Below are 18090 nucleotides of genomic sequence, written 5' to 3' on the forward strand. Positions count from 1 at the left end.
TCAAATAACTATGTTCTTGTAAGCTTTATTAAATATTGGCATGGGCCATGGGTGCATCACAGGCATAGCCTTACACATACTTTCATTCACTGCAGGGCAATCATGGAAACTTTAGCTCAGGGTCAAGAGCTCATGCCACAGTGTCGAAGGTATCAGTTTCTGCCCAAGAAATCCTTTCCTTGATGACTAAAGGTTGCCCTGATTCAGACTGGAACTCGTTAATATAATGGCACCAGCTGCTATATTGGAACTGTGAAAGTGGTGTGTCAGCTACCATAGTGGAAATGGAAAATTTGGTTTCCCTAGAAACTGTACTGCTCAGCTGGAGGAATGGATGGCCAAGTGGCTCACTGCCCTGACAACTGGTGACAGGAGGATTAAAATCAAAGTTAAACTGTTACCTAAACTAACTGCCTCAACCCTACCTCCTGGCAATGGGTTGACTCTTCACAAGCAACAGTAAATATGCCAGGTCATTGGTGCAACAGAGACCATAAATGTCTAACAAAATGTGAATCAACAAACCGATTCTGTTCTTAATTGGCTTAAACAACATTTCTCTTTTTTTAAAAGAAGTTTTAAACATAGTGGGCACGAGCACCATGTTGTGGCTGCCCAAGATGCGATGCCAATGGCAAGGGAAATGTGAGGAACTGTCCAGACTCCTTCTGACCTCAATGATAATTTGCATCTAATCAAACAATGCCTGTACCCACATAAGACAGCTTGGCAGCCTGCTTGATCACAGTGGTGCATAAGACTGCACAGTTGAACACCTGGCTTACACTTCTCACAAAGTCATTTTATTTCCTCGCAGCATACAAATACCTTAAGGGGTGAAGCAACAAGTTTTGATGGTCTCATGAATTGTGGACTCCTTCCACGTCCCTGATCCCACCTTGCCCTGACACAATGAGACTTTAGCCACAGCCCAATTTGTCCAGTAGGGAAATAAGACAGGTGTGCGCACATGATGAGTGGGGAAGATAACAAGGATCTGGGAGTTTAGGGCCCATTGCCCTTTTAAGTTTAATGTTTGGTCACACAGTATGCACCTGTTTTCCAAAATCAAAATGGCCTTTTCAGATCTCTGGGGGATGGTTTCTGCTTCAGCCTATTGATTCTATTGCATTTATCACCAGACGTGACTATTTCTTCAAGCTGGCCTGTGCATAGTGACTAATGAGCCAGTATTAGAGGCCTCTCTCTCCTCTGTGTTGTCAAATGAGTCCTCTGTTTCTCTGGCGAAAGACAAGACTGACTGATTATGTGCACACTGTACTGACACTTTCATGTGCCTGTTGCACTTGATCAGTCTTTTCTGATGTGGTAGCTTATGCAGTGTTGTAACTTCTTCTGAGGGCCAGAGTGACACATTTCTCATGTGTCTGTTCATTATTTTGTGTTTTCTCATTCCCTGCTCTGTATATAGCAAACTACATATCCTGGATGATGCATGCAGGACATCTACTAAATAGTGCTAGGAGGCAGGACTACACCAGGTTTCTGGAGGCATGGATAAGGTCATGGTGTTGGAGTACTGCTTTGTAGTGCTGGCTCCTTGCACCATGAAAGGCGTTGTCCCACTTGCATGGTATCAGTCCTTCCAGTTTGCCAGTAAACATATTTAGAATGCTGGAGATTGTTTACATTGTGTTTTCTGGTTTGTAATCCAAAGAGAACTGCAAGGCCTACCCAGCTGTAGGGATAGCAGGCCAAGAACAGAGCACAGGCTACACTGGGCATTGGACAGCAGACAGACTCTAGGGACAGCAGAAGTATTTAATTACTTTTTGTTCATCTGAGATAATTTGAGAGACTTAAGCCTGTGTTGTGCCTTACCTGCCACTTGGACTGGCAGTGGATCCCTCCCCTGAAGTGTGCTGCTCTTTAAGAATCCCTCCTTTTCAAATCCCACAATTTCTTTTTCACCTCTGCTACTGGATCGTTGCCATTTCCATTATCTTTAGTTTTCCCCACAAATGGAGTTGTTGGACTTGAGTTGTGGGGCAGCGTCTTCCTGCTGACAGGTAGGTGGAGATGTTCCTTGGGCACAACAAGTGTAGCTAGGAGCTCAACAACAGCTGTAATGCAGTTGAGGAGCTTCCTGGGACCTGCCACTGCTGCTCTGGACCTGGGCCTCTGCCTGTATCTGCATCATGCCTCCTGTTGCAGGTGCATTTTTCAAACTGCTTAGGTACCAAGGTGATAGGTGCCTTGTAAATACCTAAGATAGATACAGACAGAAACTGTGCCAGGCACAATCAATTATACAAAACTTAATGCAATGCCAATTGCATCTTCATACTGTGGTTTCACCCACCTTTTCTAGCATCCACATTCAAAGATTTTGCATGTACATTTTTCTTTTGAAAACTGATGGCCATCCAGGGCACCCATCCCTCCCGCACTTTCAAGCTTTTGAAACCTTAGTCCTTTATTTATTTAAAGCACACAAATTCTTGATTCCCTGCCTGATCTAAATGTAAGATTGCAAAGTTCATCTCAGTTTCACTACTTTCACAACCACAAACAATAAATATATGCTTCCTTTTTTCTTGTCATGAATCTGCAAAAAGCACTTATTTGTCTTTGTCAAATGGCAACGGGACAAATGTACCTTATTATCTACCTCCTCCCTTGGAACAACTAGATGCATCTAGATAGTACTGGAACCAAAGGTATAATCAGTTATGCACAGGTATTGGAATGCATGTGTATTTTTAAAATCGGTTTGTCAACAGTGTGCATTTATTTTTTGTCAGAAATTTAACAGCTTTTGTGCAGTTATTTTTGGTTTATGGAGAATTTTCATTGTTTTTAGCATAGAGATCAGAATCAGAAGTGAGTACAAATTAGGTAAGCGAACTACAAGGGGTCTAGGCCAACATTTACAAGCTTGCAAGCTTAAAGTTAGGCATCTAATTAAGTAGATGGCTGGACCATGATGGGCTGAATACCTGCAATCCCATTGTGTGCCCTGTAGATGTTCATCACCTCTGAAAAATCAGGCCATTCACTTATGTAGGTGTCTATAGATAGAATTACATGACTAACTTTAGGCAGTCATGTTGGATATTGTTAGCCTTCGTTACCTGTACGAGTATGACTGGGTGGACAAAATTAGCTCAAAAGAAGAAAATTTAGCAAGGAAGACTGAAGTATTGCCAGCTCTTTAGTGCACGGGGTGATAACATAGAGATGGCCCCAGCCAAAACCCTGGTTCTGAAATGCCACCCTGAAGGGTAAAATCCAGATCCAAATTTTCAACTTGGGATTCTCGCTTGTTTATATTGCTTTCTTATCACAATCAAAATCTGCCAAATAAATGCTTTTTAAATAGAAGAATAAAATAATGCAAAGGTTTTAAAACACTGAATAGGTTAAGTGACTAGTCTATGTTAGATTCAAATGGCCTCTACAGTGTCTTTTTAAAAAAGATATCTGTGCCAAAAAAATTATATATAATAAAATATTTGCAGTTTTCCATTCAAAGTTAGGCCAATGTTCATAGATAACATAATAATTTTAAATTGCTCCATGGTGGAGAATTTGCCACAGTGGACATATATATTAAATCAGGAGCAAATGTGGACCACCGACTTGCAAGATGCTCCACGTGGTCACAGGGCTCCACTCAAACAGCAGTTTGCAGGATCACACCCTAGTTATAATACCAGATTCAAACAAACATTTACCGTGGTGAAAATACGATGCAGAAAATTTAACTTCAGCGGCTAGTAAAAGGAGAAAGTAATGCGGGCTTTGACAACATAGTTCCAAATAAGCTACAGTTTCTAAACAGCATGAAAGCAAAGACAAACCATCTAGAAAAAGTTTCCTTTTAAGAAAATTGGATAGAAATACAATGTGTTTGTTTTGAGATACCTCCCATTATACTGGAAGACCAAGAAAAAGATAAAATATCTAAAAATAAATATTAAAACATAAAAACTGTTTGCTGGTAACAACAGATTAACATATAAATCATTCACCTTAATATCTATAAACATCAAAACATGATACATAAGAGTGTTTGGCATATATCTATTCACAATTAAGAGGAATCTAGGCTATTTTTCCAAGCAGGCTTTATATGTACTTTTATGACTCAGTATTTTCACCCCAGTGCATATAGATCATGTTTGCATATTATGAACATATCATAACCTTAAAAGATAATTCTAAGAGAGGCAGACACAGACAAGTGCTATTTTTGGTATCTTAAAATTCTTATTATAGGCCCAATTTTCAAGCACCATCTCTTTAACAGTATGTCCAATATCCGAGAAGCACAAAGGCATTTAAAATGTGCCTAAAGCCTTAAAATTCAACCTACCTTACAAGGAGTTTCCTACCTTGCAAGAGGAATGGTCATTGTGTATCACTGGGTCCCTGTATACAAAATAAAAACAAGAACAGAAAATAAAAACAAAAGACCATTCCCCATCCTGCAAGTCAGGTGGGATTTTAAGGACTGAGAACAGAAAATGGCATTTGAATGTCCTGTTTAAGAGACAGCATTTGAAAACTGGGCTCAGTTGGGTAAAAAAAGAAAAAGAAAAAATAAGATGGATAGAAAGAAAAGAAATTAAGTCATTTTTGCAATCTTTTATCCTGTGAGACGTACTTTTCACACCAAGGAAAGAAAATCAAACCACCACGAGTTATCCAAAACATTTATTTTAAGCTTTATAAGAAGTTAATGAACATGGAATAATGAACAATTGAAGAAAAAAGGGAAATGGCAAGAAAAAAGGTTTTTTGGGTGAGATGCAGGAGATTGTCGTGCATCTCCCTGGTTCCTGAAAGAGAGAGAGAACATATTAAAAAAATTGAAAACTTTTATATTTATGCAATTGTATTACACTGGAAACATTCCTGCCTTTTATTTTTTTTTACTACTCATAAATAACCCATTGCTCTGAATGCAGTACTACATATTTAGCTGACGATGACTCATAAGAGTTCTCTTCTAACAAATGCCAGAGCATTCCCATTCACATGGGCCCAAATGCCACAAAAACATGTTTCCTTTGAACACTTACGATTTCTTTTCCAGCTTTTCCCACAAACTGTTGTCTTATTTGGATAGTTAGGAAACCTTCTTCAATTGCTGTTCTGTGGCAAAGAAAAACAACTAAGTACCTGTTATGAAAGGGCTTCATGTTTAGGAATAATCAGATTAATGCAGTTTAAAGTAATAAAAATTCATAATAATAATAATAATTAATACTGATTGCAACTGACAGCTGTATGTTTATGTGGAGACCTAAAAAACCTCATTTCTATTCACTACAGTCAGTGTTTTCAAGAGTGACAATTTTATGTGCCCAACTTTAGACACAGACCCTGACTTTCAGAAGCATCCAGCAATCACTGTTTACCTATTGACTTCAGATGAAATTGCCAGAGTTTGTTTCTGAAAAGTCAGACTTAAAGCATTTACAGCTGGGCACCCAAAATTATGGATACTTGAACGTGTAAGCTAAGTCTTTTCTCTCCCCAATACTCTAACTCCAAATACTTCTCTTTTTAATATTTTAAGATATCATAGCTATGGCAAATATGTGGGCCAGATTCTATTCTCTGCTACACTGGTGTGAATCCACAGTAAATTCTCTCAAGTCTAAATAATCACTTTTAGCTACATCAGTATAAATGAGAGCAGAACATCTATAATCACAAAAATAAGAGAGGCATACAAGTTCTAAAATCTGTCATCAAAAAGCATTACTGCATGTCCTTGTAATGGTAACAATTCAAAGATTCGTTATCATTACTTGTGACTACAATATCAATTAACACTTCCAATAAGTAGCAAAAATATATTACTTACAAGAACATTCTACAGGTACTCTTCATTAAACCTGGAGCTGCAGTGCCATTTTTTTCTTATCTTTCAAATGTAGTGTCTGGTGAAGGTCTGGAAAACCTTTTTCCTATTTACAATCAATGTTGGTAGCGGAAGTTATCAAAGGAGTTGCAGAAGGGGTGTTATTTCCATTTTATTTCTGCAGACAAATCTCGGTCATATATTCCACCACGTTGAAATTAAAAATGGTTTCTGAATCCAGGGACTTCTGTGCATGATTTCTTCAAACAGGGTAACTTTTTTGTTTCAACCTTAATATAGCATTCACATATTTATTTGCTCTGTGATTTCATTGTTTCAGATGCCATTAAGGTGTGCCACCTTTGAAACAATGGACAACAGTAATGGAATGGAGTATGAATGTTTGTTGGAGGACAGAGCCAATAATATTCATTTTGAATGCTATTAACTGATATTTTTCTCGTAAATAAATACTATTACTTGATGCCAGATACCCGACAGACTTCTGTGCTGATGATTATTATATACCTGCAAGATTGTACCAGCATGTAATCTGGCCAAAAGTAGGGAGAATCCTACATCTACATTTATACCTTAAGTCCAATAAACAAAAATAAATGTTTTCTTTTTGAATTGGATACTAAAAGGATACCTTCTAAAAGTTTACAGCCATCACTAACCCAGTATTTTGTAATCCAAATTTGTTTTCCTCTCATCTAATCCATACTTTGTTGTATTACTGTCTTTGGTAGGCTCAGCAAAAATGGAATTATATCTGTGTTATCTCCAATTCTTAGTTTCTCTCTTGGCCTTTTAAATTTCTCTACTCCAGCTAAAACAGCTAATCCTTGCTTTTCTCTGCAGAGGCCCTAAAAAATCTGAAGTTGCTTGATAAATCAAATCCATTCTTTGCTAGAAAATCATGAGATCTTTGGACCTTTTTGGATGTAGAGCATACATCATAATCAAAAACTTAATTAAAATTAAATAGTCAAAATACTAATTGAAGATAAATTAAAAGCAGCTTTTCACAAGCCACATGAGTTCCACCTATTTATTTTTTAATGACTAGAGTTCAAGATTCTCTTAATTCTTTTAAATATAAATTGCAAATTTCCAACATTATTTGTATGACTACTGAAATAAAATGACAAATTATGGTGGGGAAAAACGTATCACTTAGAGTTCTATGTCATTTGATTAGTGGCTTGGAAAGATGACTTTTTAGCTAATATTTTATTAATTTTTGTCATGAGGTAATAAATGAAGTGCAATATTATGAAGATTTTCTTCCCCAAATAGCCAATTAAACAATTTTGTTTACAAATATACCATAAGTTAAATAAATTCATTTTTACTTTTTAAATTTGTTTCTCCTCTTTACTTATTTTAATTTACTGCATGAAATTTTTATTTGATCTTCCCCAAGACTGATGGGGGCACCTGCACACACCCTAACTGTGGCTTTAAAACATGATGCTGCAACATAAAAAGATTTGTTAGCTAACAGACTGCTATGTCTCACTCATTCACTAATTCTTTACCTACAAGCAACAAAAGAAAAAAACAGAAAGGATTCTTACTTTAAAAAAAGTGTGTTTTGAAATCTGATGCTGTCCCTCTGTAGTGGGCAATTGTGGTGAGCAGAAAACCTCAGTGCAGCAGACTTAGTATTGTTGAGGTTTCAGTGGTCTGTGATATGACAACTTGAGTAGAAGCTAGAATAATGCCTAGGTAATTTTTTTTCTTTGAGGTTATATGACAAAGTTTTTATTACCTAACTGGAACTTTTATGTATGGATGTTAAATGGTATCCCCGATCTGAAGAGAAGTACCAACAGCCGATATACCCTTCCCCTCAACCAAACCAAAAACAAGCACACTCTCAAAAAAGTCTCCTCCCTGTCACCTATAACTAGGAAACATTAATTTTATCGAGTTATCCTACAAAAATGAATGTAAAAATTCTTGATAGTCATATAATGAAAATATATTTGTTGCTATAAAAATCTTATGTCAGAAAACCAATAACTGTTTATTCCTTCATATTCTGAAGAGACAGTTTCTAAGTAATCTTGCTTTGAGCAATAAATGTACCAGCAGTTGATCTTGCTAGCAGCAGAAAACAGTTCCAACATAATGAGAGATCAGGAAAGATTAAAAAAAAGCAAAAATGAAGAAAAAGAAAACAACTAATTTACTCTGTATTATCCTAACAAGATATAGAAGAAATAGTTCTCTACTGAAGAGGCATGCTACCCACAAATAAGCTTCTCTATCAGCAATCTTAACTTTCCTTCCACTGATTAGAACTATACTGAAGTATCACACAGAGGCTCAGTCAGAATTGAGGCCCTCCCTTAGGCAAGGTGCTATGCAGACACGTAAAGACACAGGCCCTGCCCAAAAGAGCTTACAGTCTATGAAAGTAAGTGATATACAAAGGGTGAGGAAAGGAGGATACAGCTAAACACAAACAAACTTGTATATACATATGTATATTTACATTCTGGTAAAATATTAAAGGTCAATCTATCTGCCCCTCCACCTGGCCATCATTAAGTGGATGACTGCTGTATAGAAATCCCAGCAAATGTGGGTCTCAAGGAGAGATTTAAATGAGAAGAGGGTAGTGGCCTTATGGATCAATTCAGGGAGGGCATTCCATGCATACGGGACAGTGTGGAAGATGTTATATTAAAAACAAATTGTGCAGAGCAGCATTTCTCCAGGTCAGAGTTTAAGCTGTGTGTGAAGTCCCTATTTCCTGAGACAGTGTGATTATGTGAGTAACATCTGGCCATTAGGAGGGCAAGTGAAATCACTCATGTAGGACTACACTGATATCATGTTACTTGCCACTGTTTCTCAGTGATTGCCAGTTAGCACAGTAACTCTGAGGGGAGGATATGGAAGGGTTTGGGAAAAAATCTGAGACAGAAGAAAAATGGGGGTGGACGGAGAAGAGAACACAAAGGAAGAAATGAGGGAAATATTTTCAAATGTGTTCTTCTGACTGAAAGTTAGTTCTTTATGTGTTTGCAAGTTATTAGCTAAACAACTAAAAACATATACAATATTTAATGTACGTTTGACACCATAAAATAAACTGGACCATATGCCAACATTTATAGTTATGCTATTATCTTTCACTATGGAAAGGTGAGAAACAGATTAAACAAGAGACAAAATGCTTCCCCTTACCCTTCTTCTTCCGTACTGAAGCTTGGAAACAGAAAGGGAATGAATTGTAAATCAATTCTGAAGGTAAGCCCATTTTAAATGCTAAATTCTTGACTGATTTTTGAACACAAACATTTTTCTTCTATTCTTAAGAGGTCAGTCTCTCCATGCTAACTGTGGATTGTGCATGTATTTTTCAAACCACTTTAAACAAACATCTTGGCATAGCCCAGTTTATCAGGGTTTATACTTTGACTATATAGAAAATTACTGAGTTATAAAACTTAGATACCTCGGCTATGCAGTGTGAGATTTATTTTTTAAAATTAAAAATAATCAATTTGGGCACTTTTATGATATATAAATGGGCTATGAAAATAGGGCATTTAACATCATTGCGGTTCGGAAGTGGAATGAATTGTAGATACATTTTATATGCCATTAGTTAATACTTTGGATTAATTTCTTTGTAGGATAACAGTAACTGCCATTGGTTAGCAGTAGATGGGACACCCATGCACTATTATGGAGAACAGAGTAAAATATGTCAATACAAGCAGAAATAGAAGGGGTTTGGAGACAGGCAACAAAAGTGATGGGAGAGACTTCCATATGGAGAGGTTGAAAAGATTAGGACTACCTAGATTAGAGAGGGGACAGGATAGAGATATACAGTATAATGAATGATATAAAAGGAAGGGAATTCCTTTTTACCCTTTCTTGCTATAGAATAACAAGGGAACATTCAATGAAATTAAAAGGCAACACATTTAAAACTGATAAAAGAAAATACATTTGTACATAGCACATAAGTAGTGGAAACTCTTTGCTACAAGACATCATTGAGACTGAGTTTACTAGATTTAGATGAACAATGGATGTTGTCATTATTCACATATATAAATCTAGTATAAATACACACACCCTCTCTCATACTTCAGGACATAAACCAACCTCTTTTTAATGGGGAGTAATAAGAACTTTTCTGTATGAGCATCTTATTTCATTATTGTACACTATAAGGTTTCGTGTACCTCCTGTTTATAGCCACAGCTAGTGACAGTACATTAAACTAGGCAGACCACTGATTTTATCTAGAATGGCAGCCCCTATGTTCCTTGGGCTGGTGAATGTTAATATCATGGACATGACGACTGTAATCTTGTAGGCACAGAAGAATTTATGCAGTGCTCTGCAGCCTTTTAGGGGATAATGAACCTCCGGATTGAGTTTAAATAGTATTCTTTGGACCAAGAAAGCCTTGAAAATGGAGCGTTTGTTTAGTCCCATCAGGATGGAAGTGTAGGGAAAGACATGCTTCAAAAAAAAGAAAGTGCAGGTAGCTTACTGATTCTCAAAATAGTTTCTGATTGGGATGCCAATAGCCATAAAGCCTCCACTGTATGGAGCTAATGAATACCACCTGGGATAAGTAGGGCTAGGACTGAAGAATGCTCCACCTTTGGGTAGAGAACACCTCCAGCTACACAACAACGTTTTGAGCCAGTTAAAGCACTGTTCCTTCCTGAAGTCGTTCTTTCCAGTCCTCCTTTGCTAGAAGGATGGTATGATTCCCCTGCTCACATACACATACTTGGGATTGCTGTCACTGAGCAAGTGCGAGTATAAACAGCAGTGTATTGTAGTGGCAATGGAGACACGGCTTAGCCGTACTGAGTATGTACCTATGGGGTTCAGGAGGGCTTGTACTTTGCACAGTTAAGTCGTGGCTTCACTGCGGCTACCTGTGCTACTGCAGCAAATATTGATATTTATACTTGTGCTAGGTTGAGAAGAGCTAGCACAAGCACATGAGTGAGAACAGGGGAACTCACACCCCTATCTCATAGTGTAGATGTACAGAAGAACTGTAAAGAGGGAGAATTATAGGAGTCTCCTCAGGCTCCATAGTGACATGGAAGATTTTGGTGGTGGGCGGGTAGGAGGGCTGCCTAAATAATATTTTGCTTATAGCAGATTTGCATGATAAACCAGAATGGTTTAAAATTAAACAAAATTTTAACACTCTATGAAAGAAAAAAGTCTCACATTTTAAACCCTGGAGGAAAAATATTTATAATTAACAGATAATAAAAACTTACATTCAAAAAGGTTAGGACAAAAAATAATCAAAGCTATGAAAATCTGAGATTTGTACCATCACCATACTAGCCTAAACTAATAGATGTTTTTGCTTGGTTGTAATGTGACCCAAAATAGTTAGGGCCCTATTCAGTACCTCTTTCTTGGTCAGAACTTCCACTTAAAGACAGTGAGAGTTTTCATCCCTTAAGGGATGGATAGTGTTCTTCCTTCCACAGAATGTTAGTGCTTTCGAACGTATCACCTTTATTGTATTAATGTGGCTAATTATCTACAAGACTTGACTCCTTTCATCTGAATGAATGTTAATTAATGCCGAAAATAAAATGATTATGAAACCTGTATTGTTAAACTCATGCAGGATCATAGTAAGGAAAGAAGAGACCTAAGAGATGATCAAGTCTATTACTCTGTAAGTGAGTGATATAGTTCCTTTATATAATACACATCAGATATTTATCCTAGCCAGATAGCTTTATCTAAACATACATTTATTTTTGTCTTTTGCAAATACTGTCAGATCATAACATATTTGATAGTCTAGGCTGCTGAAGTACCACTTTTCTCCTGACCCAACAGGAAAAAAAAATATTCCTTTCTTCCCGTCAGAAATCCCAAGCAGTTATACAAATCTACAATATACACCCTACTGCTGGGACACCTACATTTACATCACTTAGAATTAGTGAGTCAAAGACTAAATGCTCATCACTTTGTATTGCTAAAAGTTAACGGAATATTATATTAAGTTTGTGTTCAGACAGAAGAGTCAAAGTGATATTAATATATACACATTTTCAGATTAGAGAGTCTAAGTTGCAGTTGCAGGTGTACTGCTTTAACAACTGTCAACTTTTCAACAATGGCTTCTGGCAACTTACCTTTATCCACTAATGAGAGGCCACAGAAATTTAAAATAAAACAATATTAGATGAACTGAAAGATTAAAAAGCAAGCTAATAAAATATGATACAGCATTACTGTGCCAATCTTTGATGATGCATAAAAAAATGTATCAACATTCTCTTGCAGAGCAGTAAAGGCACACATTTAAAAAAAAAATCACTCATGCACATCATGCATAGTTTGATCTCTCCAGAGATGCAGCATTCCTGAAACTTTTCTATATCATGTACTATCCAGGGTGCAGTTCCTTTAAAATAATTTTAAGTTTTCTTTACATCTCCATTATCTCAGCATGCTTGTTAAAAACACTTTCTTACCAAGCTCTTCAAGCTCTGAGGTCATTGACTTAGACCGCAAGGTCAACGCAGTGGTTGGAGCTCGCTTTGGAGGTGGTGGGGCTTTGCATTAAATAGAAGGATATACAGTATAAGTAAATATACATCTCCAAAGCATAGTATATTCACATATACACTTTTTAGATTCAACCAAAGATCATCACATGGAATACACATTTTTATTAGATTTTAAAAATCTATCTCCAATATATTCATTATAGGAATATCAAATACACGTACACACTAATTTCTTTGGGGGCAGGAAACAAAACACTCAGTATGCTTTGTGAAGGGCCAGAAGCTTTTCATGGATTGTATTTCTAACCATTTCTGGCTTTCCTACTGGTTAGTCAAAAAAATCAGCAGGCTTATAATGATATATAGCAGAAATCTTTAAGCTAAGTGTTTATACACCCGTATTTTTTTAAATGTACCTAATACATTGTGTATGGACACATAAAAAATAACTTTAAAAAGAGTCTACCTCACAATCATTTATGTCATCCTTTCAGGCAGTAGCCCAGGGACACAGATATACTTTACGCTATGTCCTGAAGGTCAGCTCAGGCTCTGAAGAAAATGAATTCCAGCTTTCAGTAACCTCCTCTGAAGATACATAAATCAGAGCGCACAAGCTAATCTCAGTGGTCATGATAGGAAAAGAGGTGGTTCCTCAGGTAGCTAGGAGCCAAGTCATGTAGGTCTTTAAAGATTAATGCAAACATCTGGTTTGTACCTATAGGCCAGTGCACAGTCTTTGGAACAGTGATGTAAAGTTAACACTGCTAGAGAAGTAGTAGAGCATTAGATTTTTTGCACCACATATAGCTTCCAAGTGCTTTTCAAGGAGTGCTGCACTGTAGAACAAATTAAAATAACCCTCTCTGGAAGTTATAAAAGAGAGTCATATGTCATAGAGAAATGGTCTTCCATCATGACAAATGTAGATAGGAAAACTGGGGACTTCTGGGACACCAGGAGCAATCAAGGATCCTGAAGTATCCCAAAACTATGAAGCACCTTAACAAAGAGTAAGCAAACAAATCAGGGAGACAGACAAAATTCATGCCATACTCTCTAGGTACACAAGCATCCCCTCCATCCTATCTGAATTAAGGCTCATTCACTTTGCTGTTATCCAAGCTTCTGTCAGTTAGACACTGGGAAAGTAAAGAAATAGCATTGTCCAGACTCCATGATAAATATGCAGCTGTGTCATGAATATACTAATTGCACAACAGGCCAAACTGCCTCGCTGTCTCCCCCAGTGGCCTTGCAGATACATTGAACAAGAGGAATGAAAACAAATCTGTTGAGAAGTCTGTACAAGAGAGAGATGTTTAATCATCACCTGACCCTTTGTCCATCACCAGGAGGAGATCTTCAGCTACAGAGACCTGGATAGTCTCTGTACAATTCCCAAACCAAGACCATGGTTGACAGGGATCAAAGAAATCTGTGATCTCCAAGTGATTCGAGTGTTGCCTTGTCATCACTTTCTAAATAATCTTGCCCCCCAAAAGGGGGATTATAAAGATGTTAATTTGCAAAAAGTCAACATCAAGAGAAAGTTCATTGAGTAGAGGACTGCTTGGCTTGAGAAAAGCTAGCAATCTGTCCTTCTGTAGGGAAGCGTCAACATTCACAAATTTACAAGTTCCCTTTATTTATGGGCAGAAAACATAACCTATGTCAGTATAAAGAAATGCTAGGTGTGTCTGGAACATGTAGCAGTAAGATAAAACAATTCTATCAATACAATTGTTAAAAATAAATGAAGAAAGAGTAGTTGGGTAAGATTTATTTGGGCTCAGTATATTTTCTTCTTTTTAGGTATTCTAATTTTTAAAAATCTAAATTCCCAGTGGATTATTAAAAAGCAAGGTAAACAGAGTGCAGTTCTTCAAAAGGCATGTCTTTGAACAGAAATGCATGTAGTAGGACTGTTATTCATTTATTCAATCCCTCCCATTCAAAGACTAGTGCAGGCATGACTAAAGTCTGGCCCACAGAATTCAACAGTGTTGATGAGGTATGGGGGGAGAGCTGATCTTTAATACGTAGGATTACCTCAGGGAGACCTCAGCTGTCAGGTCACGCTGATCAGTATGGAACATCCATGTTAGGAACAGAGAAGTTAGTGTGTGTGTCACTGTTGTATGGACGAGGAGGTCAGCAACAATATTCTCTGATTAATACAAATTATGTGCATTCAGTGGCTCCTAACAAGTTGCTACTGCAGTTCCTGGTTGAACAAACTTTGGGTACACTTAATCAAGTGCAATTAAAAAGTTATTTTGGGGAGATTCAATACCAAAAAAAGTAAGAATACAAAGAACTGTCACATCTCTTATGGTATAGTCTAATTTCAGTACATGGATTGCCGCACATCAGTCCCCATTAAAACTAAAGAGTTACAATAAATTCATGATTTGTGTTAACTCTTTAGCTTTAATGGGAATAAATGGGGTGCTTTTAGGTGAAAAAGCTCCTATTTGGTACGAAGATACTACATTCTGAAAGTAATTTTGCTATGTTTGAAGTTACACCAAGTCACCCTAAAATATCTGCTCTCTTACTGAAGCAGAAGCTTCTCCCTTCTCCAGAGGTGGTAAGGGAGGTGAGCACAACACCCTTTCCTCTGCTATAAGCTGAGGGAGAGAGATCCCCTTCTTCTTGGCTAGAGTGGTGATAGCTCCCCATCCAGTTTCAATCTATTTTAACCAGTGAGCATCTCAAAATGTATTGCTTTCTTATTAACATGTCAAGCTAAATATTTTAGTGCTTCATTTTCTTATTTTCACAGATGCAGTATTTTCAAACGCACTCAACATTAAAATTCTCATGGGACTTTAATAGGAGCAGAACTAGATTCGGGCCCAAGTCCAAGCAGGTTTTAAAATCCCAGCCTTTTTGCCTAGAGCTTTGAGTAAGGGACAGATTTTTTTTTCATCTCCCTCAAATACTCTAACATGTTAAAAAGTCTGAATATAAATTCTTAAAAGCACATTGCAGAATGATCTAGGAAGATGGACTTCAACAATGAACATGACAACAATGAACTATATCTTGTTTGACGCAGATATACCTATAAATGAAGTCTGGCTTTTTCTTCAGCAAATGTAAATAGCTTGTAGATTACATAGAAGAATGCTGTTGCATATTTAAGATAAGGAATATATAATATAACAGTAACTAAAATAATGTAAATAGTCTCTAGCCTACATCTTGTTTTTCTTAAGAGCAGTACCAGAACAAATTCAGGCAGCAAAGAAAAAAATGTACCTTTCTTTCTAGCTGTATCATCTGGATCAAGATTTCTGGTTACTGTAACAACCTTAAGAACTAGATGATTACCCCCTTGTCGAATCATGTTCACCACCTGCCTGTGGCCAACTTTCACTACATTCTCATTGTTAACCTACAAGGGAAAAAAAAAGACCTTATTTTAGATAATTAGGAAAAAAAATTCTTTCAATTTTAAAAATGGGGGGGAGCAGCACAGGAAATTACAGAATTTCTATATTTTTAAATAAGGAAAATCCATTACAAAAATGGAAGTCAACTGACATTGCAACAGGAAAAATATAAACTAGATCTTAAAATAGATGCATGATTCCTTTATTTCCATGGTTATCCATGAAGCCCTTCTCTGTACCTGTTCCAGTTTGAATTCATCCTTCTTAAACATGGGAGACCAGAACTGCACACAGTATTCCAGGTGAGGTCTCACCAGTGCCTTATATAACGGTACTAAAACCTCCTTATCCCTACTGGAAACACCTCTCCTGATGCATCCCAAGACGACATTAGCTTTTTTCACAGCCATATCACATTGGCAGCTCATAGTCATCCTATGATCAACCAATACTCCAAGGTCCTTTTCCTCCTCCGTTACTTCTAGTTGATGCGTCCCTAGCTTATAACTAAAATTCTTGTTATTAATCCCTAAATGGGTGAAATTCTGTGGCCTGCGTTGTGCAGGAGGTCAGACTAGATGATCATAATGGTCCCTTCTGACCTATGAATCTATGAATCTATGAAATCAGAAGGAAGAAATTTGGGTTAGTTCAGAGTTAAATGTCACATCACTTTTTTTTTTCCTCTATAGAGTACAAGAGGCAAAAATATTGATTTTCTTAAGTTGACTATACTTCTACATTACCTGCAAATATTTATGTCTACTGTTTTTTCTTTCATATGCCCAACAGGATATTTAGAGGGTTTTCATTTCTGTTCAGATCCAGGAAATAATTCAATGTCACCCTTTTGAAGAATTCTGACACTTAACAGGCTCTTATTTTATGCTCTTCTCTATTTGCTTTTCAGTGCTCTGCCCTTTCCCCAGCTCTGCGTGAGCCCAAAGTAACACAGGCAATGACAGCAGGGCTAGCACAATCCAAAAGCATTCTCACAGAAAAGGAGAGAACAGTAAGTTAGCTATTGTGTAACCCTAACCTATTACAATGGCACATAGTCCGTGGACATGAGCTATAGTTCAGGCTCTGCCGCTGTGTATGTGACCTTGGACAAGTCATTTTGCCTACTCTGTGCCTCAGTTTCTCTCCTTGTAAAACAGAGGATATAGAATGCTTATCTTTGGAAAGAACTTTGAGATCTTTGGATGAGAAGTGCAATATTAGTGTAAAATATTATTATATTGGAAAACTATTGGATCTCTGATATTGGAATAAACCTTTGAGATTTATATTTAGGTCACCGTGTTCTATGGCTAGCTGACTATACTGAGTGCCACTGATTGAGCCTGGAACTGTCATTAATGAAACTGTTCAAAAATTATTCAGAATGTCAAATGGCACAATAAATATTTTCACTGAGCTTAATAATTAATGAAGCAAGACATTTTACTTAACATCTTTTACAAAATCACCACCAGAAAATACAATATACTACTGAACTACCACTCATGTGGCATCCAAGATACGTTACACATGGAGTCATGCATCAACATTGTCAATATTTTAACTGAAGGAAGGTGCTTTCCATCTGATATCCTTTAGCTACTTTGACCACTGTGATAGAACGTCTCAAACAATGGCACAGCTTGAGTTCACTTCTACATATGGCCAAATGGCAATATGCTCTAGACACTATTTTTTTTTTTTACTGTTGTCCGTATCCACTGATTTTCCCCCACCCCTTAAACTTGCCTAATACCAAATAGCAATTTTTATACTCCAAGACAAGATGCAATTGGAGTACTATTAAGTCCTACACTATTTAAGTTACTTCAGCTTGCTCATTAACTTGAAGGTGAGCAGTTGAACTCTTATTATTACTACTTACGTCAAGCAATATAGGAAGAAACTACGTCACACTGGTGTTGGAAAGTATGTGCACAGAGAGCCCTTTCTGCCTCCTTTACCATGCTGTTTGAGCAGTATTTAGGTGATGAACTGAGTAAGGACCCACAAATCATTCAGGACATCACAAAAATAGAAGTTGCCTGACTGGATCAGATCTCAAGTCCTTCTAGTCCACTATCATCTCTCCAATAAAGGCAAGCACCAGATGCTTTGAAAAAAAGGGCAAGAACCTCACAGGTGGCAGATCTGGGACAACCTGCCTCCACCATTAGATATCTTTACTAGTTAGAGATTGATCTAAGATATGCGTACACCCTCCAAAATGTTATCATTAAATATTCTATCTACTGTGTTATCCACTTGAATTTTGCCAAGTTCTTGGACTCAGTGACTTCTTGTG

At 37.1% G+C, this 18090-nt stretch overlaps 1 protein-coding gene across 2 annotated transcripts in view; it reads right to left on the minus strand.

Moving 5' to 3' along the window:
* SHANK2 (SH3 and multiple ankyrin repeat domains 2) overlaps positions 1 to 18090 on the minus strand; it is a 612060-nt gene that overhangs the window by 33067 nt on the left and 560903 nt on the right. For both annotated transcript variants that reach the window (XM_037899997.2, XM_043548746.1), the window contains 4 exons: positions 15649 to 15784; positions 12346 to 12426; positions 12004 to 12012; positions 9041 to 9061 (listed from right to left, as the gene is read on the minus strand). In XM_037899997.2, coding sequence (XP_037755925.1) covers positions 9041 to 9061; positions 12004 to 12012; positions 12346 to 12426; positions 15649 to 15784 — 247 coding nt within the window. The remainder of the gene's footprint in view (positions 1 to 9040; positions 9062 to 12003; positions 12013 to 12345; positions 12427 to 15648; positions 15785 to 18090) is intronic.

The sequence above is a fragment of the Chelonia mydas genome, chromosome 6 (genome assembly GCF_015237465.2).
Source record: "Chelonia mydas isolate rCheMyd1 chromosome 6, rCheMyd1.pri.v2, whole genome shotgun sequence".
In the NCBI taxonomy this organism is placed as follows: Eukaryota; Metazoa; Chordata; order Testudines; family Cheloniidae; genus Chelonia; species Chelonia mydas.